This window comes from Synchiropus splendidus, chromosome 11 (genome assembly GCF_027744825.2).
Source record: "Synchiropus splendidus isolate RoL2022-P1 chromosome 11, RoL_Sspl_1.0, whole genome shotgun sequence".
Taxonomy (NCBI): Eukaryota; Metazoa; Chordata; class Actinopteri; order Syngnathiformes; family Callionymidae; genus Synchiropus; species Synchiropus splendidus.
In genome coordinates, this window is record NC_071344.1 from 3,917,524 (window position 1) to 3,928,173 (window position 10,650).

The following is a 10,650-nucleotide window of genomic DNA, read 5'->3' on the forward strand; positions in this document are numbered from 1 at the left end:
TTTATTTTCAGATCAAGCCTTTTTAAACCTCTCTTTTACACATGAATATGGCTGCTAAAATGTTTCAGCTAAGTCTGAACAGTTTGGATTCCAAAATTGAATCGAGAAAATCAGCTTTTTCTTTTGACGTGAAGCAAACTATTCAGTACAAAAGTGGCATTGGAATTACACCCCGAACTAGCAGGTGGCGCTGATGGCTGCACAATGGCAATTTCTTCACCGCCATCCAAGAGGGGGCTTTCCTGCGTGAGACAGATTTGGATGAACCATCAGAAGCGAAGGCGTTTTTTGGTTATGTTTGCTCTTGTTTCAGACGACACATTTCCCCCCACTACTCTGCTTGAAGCCGTAGAAGGTCAGGATATCTTTAATGCGTTTCTTTGTCGAGCACAAGTTCAGCAAAACTTCAAGCGATTTCTTTCGAAGTCAAAGTGTTGTCGGAGGGTAGGTTGATATTGTCTTTCGTTCATGCTTTATGGTACATGTATGGTGTTCGTGTGTTATGGTACGTGGTGTCTTGATATTTGGATTACAAAAAGGGAAAAGTGACGGTGAATTCCCGCATGCATTCAGAATGATGTTCCTCCTCTCTACGTCATTGTCGCTCTCTTGGTATCGAGACGTGATATTTTTAGTGTCTACATATCCTGGAAACGACGATTATTTATTTATGTGAATTGATTGTCAGGGATCTCGGATGGGTTACATATGTTTTGATTTCGACACCGAGTGTGTCGAGTTATTTTTGTCTATTTGCATAAACTGTGACCCCATATAAATTGCTTAATCTCGTCGTCGATCCACATTAACGTTCTAAGGTTCCTCATTCGTATGTTGGAGCGCCAGGTTCACGCTTGAGCATGCGCCATGCTGTCTTTGTTTGTTTCCGCTCGCTCGTGATTGCAGTATAACTACGCCGCCCGTAGGCCTGATATGTGTACTACATCATTTAAACATACACATTTGGCTTCAATGTAAGACCTTAACGCTGTACAGTACGTCCATGATCTGTGTTATATTCTTGATAAGAATGTCCTTCAATATGACCGCACACAACGTTTCTTTGTCTGATGTGATCTTGCTTCAACATGTGGTATTTTTATGGTTTTTAGTGAGAGTTTTATGCAATTAAATATTTCTGTTTGTTTAGGTATCAGCTGGTAAACATTATTTTCTCGATTAACGGAGGAAGACTGTCGAGATGTCCGACGCGCTCACTCGAAGGTTCCGCTCTCAGCTGACTGTAGCCATGGACGTAGTCTTGAGGAAAGCGGTGATGGATATCATGAGCATCTTTGAGGCCAGCGTGTGTGAATACCAAAAGGAACTGTTGCTGAAAGAAGACCGACTGGTCCGCCTTACAAGAAAGTTGGCGCGGGCGGAGCTTCAACTGACAAGGCTTGAGTGTCAAAAAGCGAGCGTCGTGAAGGAACGTACCAGCACTCCCCAGACGCAGAATGGCTGTGAACAGGCTTCTGATGCAGCTGTGCAGACTTCCACCGTTGCATTTGTCAACTCAAAACGTAAGCTATTTTACATTATGGATTTTAAATTTGAAATAATTTTATTTTTTGTTTAAAAAGGCTGTAAAAGCAATCTGCAAGATACATAATATAAAAATAATGCAGATGTTTGTCTCCCTTCTATGCAAAGATTCAAATGAGTCATTTAACCGTGTATTATTTAGGCATTTTCCAGTTTTACCTTGCATTTTTGCATGTCATTTTGTGCGCAGAGCTGTTGGACAGTTCTAATTCTGAGGCAACTCAGGCCTCTCTGAATTCACAAGATGAAATGACCCCGTGTGTTCAAGTGCAGAGGTCGTCGGTTCAACAGAGCTCCACTCCTAAGACGGAACCGGAGGTATGATCCAATGTATTTCCTCATGCAGGAAAAATCAAGCCTCACTTCTTTATGGTGATGGAAATGTTTCAAATTTTTGAATATTTACTGTTTTTATGGAAGGATGTAGTTTACGGTTTGATAGGTGAAGTCTACTTGTTTTTAGGAAGTGGCACTTGACCAGCAACCATCAACGTCAAAACCGGAGAGCAGCACAGGTAAGACTGATCCTCCTTCTTTTGGTCAGATGGTACATGGCTCCTCCTCCTGTGATGGCCACTGACCATTTAGTTTGCTCGGTTGTATCTCAAGGTTTCACATTTTAAGGTTTTTGTTTCATACTTTAATAGTTATTCCTTGCACTTTCACTGGAGGACAGACTCTAACTCAGTAACTATGACCCATTCAAAAAGACTGCTGTGAGCTTCACTTGCATGACTGGCAACAGCAGGAGGTGTAGAGTGAGAAAGAAACAGAGAAACCAATGAGATAAGAAGTGATTTGGTGAAGGTTGTTTTGACTCAAAGATTAACCCAAGGACTCAGCGACCTCTGGCCAATCAGGAAGCACACAGCTCCTCTCAGACACTCGCCAAACAGCCTGCTGTTATCCAAATGCTCTGCATGCGACGACAGTGACTTTCTTTCTGGATGCATTTCTTCAAGCTGTTTTCGGTTGTATTTATGATCCATGTCACTTTGTGTGAAGACAAGTTTAATGTTGCTGCATTCCATCAGTCTTATCTGTTCTGTAAAGAGAACTTTAGCTATGCCTTTCTTTTTTCATCTTCCAACACACTTCCACTGAGCTCCCAAGCTGATCTGCTCTCCGGCACTGAAAAGGTTGGTTACCACTGCGTTTGTTCAAGGCAGCCAGACGTGCAAAACTAGTCAATTGTCCTCAGAACACGCCCCCTGCTGCATTCAAACCTATTTGCGGCGTGAAGGGAATTGGCTCTTCCAATACATGACCTATGGAAGTATGGACTGACTGTAACAAGAGAAGATGATTCATGTCAACAATGAATCTGTCATCCTCCCAAAGCATAAAAAATTGTGCAGATTTAAGGTAATTCGGTGAAAGTGGATATATGTTCGTGCATCAAGAAGAAGGCGTTTGTCTGGTGAAAGAGTGCAGCATGGTTTTTGTTTGAATGGTCGCAATAGATTGCCTCAAAAGCATCTTCTCCTATGTTTATAGCTGTTAATGACACGTTCAGCTGGACCCAACTTCCAGAGTTTCATCTTGGTTTCCTCACAGGGTCCTCTAAAGAGAAGAAGCTGGAGAAGAAAAATGTCACACAATCTCCTCTGGGCAGAAGCAACTTGGTCATTTACCTCCGGGACATTAAAGAAGGAAACAGTGGCCACCTGGAGCCCGAGACATCCAAGAGGAAGAAGACGCATAACACTCCCATGGAGACCAGAGCTGGGAGCGACGTGAATGCTGCTCACTTTGTGTTAAAAAAACAGGTCACGGCTGAGGAAGAGTCTGGCCGAACCCCTAAAAAGACTTGTCACAAATGCAAGAAAGTGTTTCCCTACCCTGACGCTTACGAACCCCATTTCAAGTCCTGCCGCAAGCTGAAGCATCCGAACTCTCGGAAGCTCGAACAGACTAAATCAGAAGAAAGACTGTTGCGTTCGTCCCGGTCCCTAGATCTGAAAATACTGCATTATCAAGTCCTTGAAAATCGTTTTGCCTGCTGTCTGTGTCGACAAAAATTTGCTAGTCATCGCTCTCTCGCGATACACATGCGAAAACACGAGCTAAAAAGTTGCGCGACTCCAAACTGGACTGAGCCGATCGATGATGATGTTCTATGATGGGGGGCAAGAGTCGATATGAGAAGGAATTTTGCTGCAACACTGTTTCACATCTGGACGGCTTGTGTGTATTTCTTCATTTGTCTTCAGTGACAAGTGTTTATTTCTGACTTAACTTGGACATGCTGCTCACCTTTGGTCAGCAGGAGTCGGCATCTAGAATGAGAAATTTGACCAAGGGAAGAAGGGTGTGGGGATGAGTGAAGCAAGTGAGATGTTCTCGCGATATCGTTGAATGTTCAGCACAATTCTATTCCGTATTATGCAGTATGTTTTTTAATCGAGTTAGTGCTGATGATTGTCTGTTTAATCCTTTAACTGAGTTAAAAAGCTTACCTAGATCTGCTTTGCTAAACATTGACCACGTTTTTGGACTTTATTTTGTTACTTTTATCAAAGTATTCAACTTGCATTTTCAGACTTGGAGTGTAATTTTATTGTAGTGTACTTAGAAAATGTGTCGAGTGGCAGCTGTACATTTGTCGTTCCGCGAACCGCCACTAGAGTGCAGTACGGTACTTCGATTTCGTTGGACGAGCGCAACGCGTTGACCTCTCGGTTTTGTCATTTCCTCCGTTTCCTCTCTTCCCCGGTCAATACACTTGTGTCATCAGATTTCTGCCTTCATAAGAATGGTCTTATTGGGCAAAAATATTCTCTGTCGCCTATGTTAGACGATAACACCAGCAATATTGTTCTACATTTTTCTCAGCCTTTGACGCCTCTATTAAAATGATCCGAAATTTACTTTGTACCATACATTATTTTGACTTGGATTCAGTATTGTTATACATTTCCTCAATATCTACAAGCGATTGGGACGGATTATTCTCAGATGTTAATGTTCTCCCACCTTTTTGTACCATTGAAGCACATCTTTTTAAAATCAAATTACTTAAGTGTCATTCTGTTTAGTTAATTTCTGTCATCAGTAATTGTACTCTTCTGATCACACATCACTCATGTGAGAATATGGCCTCTCTTTATGCTCCTATTATGACTGCATTTTGCTATGTATGTTATTATGGTACTGCTTTCCTTTTTTGTTGGATGTATCATCACCTTGTGCTCATTAATATCTGCTTATTTCAATTGTTTTGCTGCTTGACTTTCATTTGGAGAGTGGTTATTTCACACATTTGTAGAAATGCTGAGCGTGCAATATGTGGATTTTCCTGACTGCTGATTCTCTGGTTTTGTGTAAACTAGGTTAAACTGTATTTTCAGAATGGCATTGTCATTTCTGAAAATTAGCCCACATGTATGTTCTATGGTTCACCAGGTAGTGTTTGAATTAAACTAGAATTCTGATATTTAAGATGTACTATGATGGTCTAAGTGGTATTTGATAAACTGCATGAGTGTTTTGAAATCAGCCACTGCTAGATGTATTTTTATTTTTTTTTTAAGTGATTAAATCCAAATCTCTCTTTGACTGTTAACCCTTGCTGTTTGAGCACAGAGATTCCATTAGGAGGTTAAATGGGCTTCAGACTTTCTGTTTTTATATTTGGTTATGTGTGTAATCTTCTTTCCGCTCTAAGCTGCTTTACTCAGGGGGTGAGGCAACAAATGAACAGCAGCACTCGCTGCCACACAGTCTCGTTGCGCGGGTGAGGATCATAGGAGACCAAAGATAGTGAATAGATAAAAAGATAAATACATAAAGGCTGGACTGCATGAAGAAGTAAATGACAAATTGTATTGGCTGGGATACAACAAGACACATGGTCTTTCACCTGTGGTCATGAGGCCTTGGTAGTTGTTGAATGAGCAAGAGTGTCAATTGTGAGCTGCTTCATGTTGGTTGTTTCAGTAAAGCTTTGGATCTAGTGGGTTAAACTGCACAGTAGTGTGCCGTAATACAGGGCAGATTAGAAGGCACAGTCGTATGATATCTACAATGAAGACACCATACATTGTTAGCTGATAACATGCAGGCAGAAAAATTACAGCATATCAGTTATAGTTTTAGTCTAAAGGACCACAAAAAAACAGGCATGGGGCCGCATATGGCACCCGGGCCGCCCTTTTCCTGGGTCTGGTGTAGAGGCACCAGTGTAAGATTGGATGTGCTGGAAATGATAATGTGACACTCGCATTCTCACCTTTTTCTCTGGTCAGATTTGAATGTCAGCTGTCCCATTTTACCACTGGAACTGTCATAGGTTTAGAGGGAATTTAAATTCAACAATTTCAGAGAGTTGAATCAATGTATCACAGTCTGCCTGGAGTTGAGCTGCCAACCTCTGTGATCTATTTGACACCTCGGATTAATAGCATCCCAGCCTTGTGACAAGAACCCGGACTGGGTGCGACGTGACAGTCGAGAAATATACAGAGTAGTTGCAAGAAATAGCAGAAACATGGAAGGCATCAGCATGTTGTGATGCTAGATGTGTGCTCTGGGTTCAGAGTAAATGGAACATGTCTAATGGAGGCGGTGCCATCAGGCTTTGTGCTGGGAACCCAACATGGCTAATAGTTGTTTATGAGGGCCCTGGTCCGCTGCTGCGGGGGTCCAACTCCATTCCGTGTGCTTTATCGTCTGTGTGACCGTGTTTCCGTTTATTCCCCGCGCCCTCGGGCTATTGCTTTAATTCACCAGCAAGGAAAAACAGTGTTGTGGCTCTTTCCTCGCCCTCCATCCAAAGTGCGATTCCATCAGTATCATCCGATCCCCCCGGAGTGAAACGATCCCCCTGAGACCATGTTACTGCTGCTGCCTCCCAAAACATGTCATACATGAGTAGAAACGGAGGAAATATTTACTCGTAGCAGGCTTTTTCCATCCGAGATGAATGTACACACAGTGGCTAACAAACATCTGTGCTGTTATTGCTTCAATCGCACACTTCTTACTACACAGAAGGTTTAGCTTTGCCCGGAGGCAGCCCATAATCCGCCCAGTCCCATTACTCCCCAGGCACCGTGTTTCATGCCTCCCGTCATTACAGAAGTGAAACTCCCTTTTAGGGATTAGACTTGTGTCTCCCGCTGAAGGCTGCGAGTTGATCCATCGTCTGCTGACTGCATTTAATCACTCAGTCTAATGCTGTTAGTGCGAGGAGACGTCGCCGCAGATCTTTCATAACTCTTCTAATAATGAGATCACTCTGTCTGTGGTGGACGATTTCACGGCGACTTCCATGAATCTATTGGAAATCACTTACTAGTCAAAGAAGTCAGAAGTTCTAACTTCAAAATGGTTGGCGGCTCATGAAAACCCTGGTTGAGCTGGAGCATCAGATGACAGCTCAGTCTCCAGATCTTGTCTTGGTCTCAGTGAAGAGTCACTGGCTTGGATCTCCTCCAGGCAGCTGCGCCTCTCATCGATCACATTTTTGGGCGGCGCGGAGCGTGATGAAGTGGTGAAGCGGGAGCACATGCTTCACAATATTTCCCAGGTTTTCCAAGTGTTTGTCTTGCACCATGGAGGGTGTTCTCCATCCTTCAGGCTGGACTGTGGTTGCTAGGTGACCATGTGTCTGCACGGGGGGGTTGGACAAGAAGCGCTGTGGGGTCAGCGGAGACCGACAGACGGTCACAAGCTTTACTGCAGCGGATCGGACGCCTCGGTGCTCTGGAAGAATGATGCTGATGGTTAACACGCTGACAGAGACAATAATGACTGTGTTTTAATTATTTTAAATGAGTTGGTTTCACTTTTTCTCACAGCCTCCTACACATGAGCACAATTTAGCTTCATTAATGTGGATCTGGATGGGACTTTTAATAAGTGTAAGCTGTCCGTTCACACTAGGCAACACGTCAAAGACGTGCCACATGGTATCACCGAGGTAATGGGTGTTTAATGGAGAGGCAACTACAGGAGTTCAGCGGCGGCTCGACGGTGACAGAGTGACCTCAAAATCCTTCCCTGCCGTTCAGGAGTATAATAAACAGTGCTGCTCCAAATTTGTATTTTTATTTTTTAGATTATTATTTGGCACAGTTACTGTGCACAGTTGAGCTTGCTTCTGAAGCATGTGTACGTTTGAATGTTTCACTGGCACCAACCTCATCTCTCACACAGAAAACATGGATGATATTCCTTGATTTAATAACACGTCTGGGAAATTGTTGGTCAGAATGATGAAATGAGCTCTGGAATAATATCACAAAACAAATTAAGATGCAAGGGAACCCTCTAAATCATTCAACCAATTTACATAGATTCTATTTGAGGACATATATCTGATTTCCCATGGTGCCAGGAAATAAACTGGATGGATATAATTCCCAAGATTATGAACAAGGAATAAAAAAAAAAATCCTCACACACCCCCTTTGACACTTTATTTTTTTATTTACGAAATTTTACAAAGTAATAGTAATACATTTTGAAAATGATACATACAGTGGTCGCATAGACAAATAAATAGATAATAAAAAAAAATAAAAATACATTCACAGAAAGCCAACAATAGGGATATTACAATGACTTTTAATTATGTTATGGTTGCAATTCTTCTGTTCCATTTTGTCCATCTTTTTGTGTACAACCCAGTTTTTAGTCTTAATAGAGAGGTCAATTGCTCCATCTTGCGTATTTCTTCAATAACGCCAGTCCAACTTTGTACATTAGGTGTGAGGAAAAATCGAATCAAGGTTTTCCAGCCAACTTCCCTCCATTTTCTTGAAGCTGTAGTAGTGTGGTGTGTATTGCACATCAACACCCTTTAACACTTATTTGTTGCCTTACTAACCATCCACACACAAAACGTTAACTCTGCAAATATAATGGAATACAGTAAATAGGCCAAACAAGGCCAAACAGAAATCACATGCGATTTTTCTGTAACACTCCGTGTTTAGTCAGAAGACATAATTGATTTTCACTTGTTGCAGTGCGCTATGGGACTTTTAGTGGTGCGTTAAAACAGACGAGTCTCGTGGTTAGCAGACGATGTGTTTGGCGCGGATAGTTCAGTGATGATGGATCTCCGCCTAATGGTGACTTTCATCAGTCCACTTCACACTAACTGGAATCTCCATGTCCTCAAGTGACCGAACACTGAAGGCTACAGGTTTAAAGGTTTAACCTGACGAGTGTTTTGGCGGCATATGGTTGGGAGGGAGGAGGCTGTGGGCTGCAGGTAGAGCTGTCACTCAATATGGGGAAACAGTAGGTGGGCTTAAGAGAGCTTTATTGGAGATGTCAAGCTTGTTGGGGTTTGGGAGGGGGGGCGTCCACGAGGGCAGATACGGCTCTGGTGTGTGGAGTGTTGCCCACCACCAGTGTGAGGTGGGTGGGGGAGGTCTCTGTTGGCAGTCTTGCTGTAAGTCAGATAAACAGCTCTTCTTGTTCCCTGCTGAGGGGAGGGTGTAAAGCCTGGTGGCAGACTGCCAGAACCAATGATGGCACCAACTGTTACTGGCAGCCCCTTATTCTGCTCTGCCATGTTAAGAGAATCCTCTCTGTGTGCTGGTATCTGCACTGGAGAAGAATGTCTTCTTCAGATTATCTTTCATATTCAAATGTATTGCTGAAGTGTCTATTTTGAGCCATAAGAGCCACTTGGACTGAATGCTTGATACTTGAAGCCATGAAAAACACGTCTAAAACTGTACTTTTGTTTTCATATCATGTTTCTTTTGCAGGTGTAAACCAACATAGCTCAGTTATGGACAGGTTAGATTTTCAGGACATTTCGAATATGGGACATGAAACAACTAATTCCATTTGCGGATGGAGGATTGTTTGGATTCACGTTCATTTCTCTGACTTGCAGTCATGTGATCAGTTCCGGTTAATTAACAAGCACCAGTCGGGAATGTTTATAAAACAATGATTAGTTGAACCATTAAAAAAATGTGAATTCAGCAACATTGCGTAGGTTTTCTCATCTGTCGCTGAAGCTGCCGCTGCTATTAGTGTGTTTGTGGAGGAGGCTCCTCCACACATTGCACTCGGCTCAGTGGAGGTGTGCACTGTCCCAATGTCTTTCTAGTTGCCTTTCATGCAGGATTATCAGTCTTTACTATGGCTGTGTCCATGTCTTGGTGATCACCATGAATATGTGAATAGATTTGGATCGAAGTGGATCAGACTGAATTTGTTTTTCTTCTGGAGAGCCATTCTTTTAGATTTCTTTCATCTGTTTAATTTGAGAAGTAAGGATCTAATCAAAATAAGCTTTATGAAATGTTTTTCTTTGAAGCATTTAAACTAGTGTTGAGACTCGATTACAAAAATGTATCGAATGAGTTATGGCCTTTATTATTAACCAATCACATTTTAATATTTGACACCAATACGATCTGATTTAAACTCAACCTGAGGGTGGATGTGCTCCTGTGATGATTGAACTCTTTCCCGCGTAAAGTGCACAGAACATTTTTGAGCTTCTATCCTGACGTTTTTCAACCAATCTCATTTAATCTCTTTCATCACTGATGTTTTGCTTATGAAATCACATTGTGTAATGTGGTGCAGCTGGATTTGGTGAAACGAAAAATGTTTCCTGTGAAACAAAGTTTATACGTGATTCATCTGTGAGTGTGAAAGTCCCCAAAATTGAATCTACTGTAGTACGAGTACTGACGCACATCTTATTTCCAGTGTTCTCTTATCGATGCCTACTTCATGTTTCCAGTCAACCTAATGACCTGATGCAAGTACCATATATTGCATCTGACTGTAACACACAAGTATTTATGCCGCTCGATTGTGAGTCAAATTGAGTAGGAGTCAAAGACTTCTTCAAATCATTAAATGTACTTTTTATACTGTCTAATGCAGATCCTGGCAAAGTGCAGCCCGGGGTCCATATACGGCCAGATGCCTGTATTTTCGTGGTCCTTTTGATGTCGAACTAAACTATAACTGATATGATGTCATTTTCTGCTTTTTTTGTTCTTTCTCTTTAAGTCACCACCACCGCTTCAGCAGTAAATATAGCCTGCTCTTGTTTGAAAACTGATTTTCTTCTTCTCACTGGCCATTTTTGTGTGTTTTTCTTGTTCTTCAAGGAATATT

The 10,650-nt window shown here is 42.1% G+C and overlaps 1 protein-coding gene across 2 annotated transcripts; it reads left to right on the forward strand.

The window, feature by feature from the left end:
- Nucleotides 1–13: 13 nt before the first annotated feature.
- Nucleotides 14–8,820, forward strand: LOC128767599 (uncharacterized). 2 transcript variants are annotated; one of them, XM_053879731.1, is made up of 5 exons: nucleotides 14–444; nucleotides 1,151–1,523; nucleotides 1,736–1,863; nucleotides 2,009–2,060; nucleotides 3,103–8,820. In XM_053879731.1, the coding sequence occupies exons 2-5, from the start codon at nucleotides 1,202–1,204 to the stop codon at nucleotides 3,666–3,668; spliced, it is 1,068 nt and encodes a 355-aa protein (XP_053735706.1). In that variant the 5' UTR covers nucleotides 14–444; nucleotides 1,151–1,201; the 3' UTR covers nucleotides 3,669–8,820. The 2 variants fall into 2 exon arrangements, with proteins under 2 accessions (XP_053735706.1, XP_053735707.1); XM_053879732.1 differs by having other exon boundaries at nucleotides 14–355.
- Nucleotides 8,821–10,650: the final 1,830 nt, after the last annotated feature.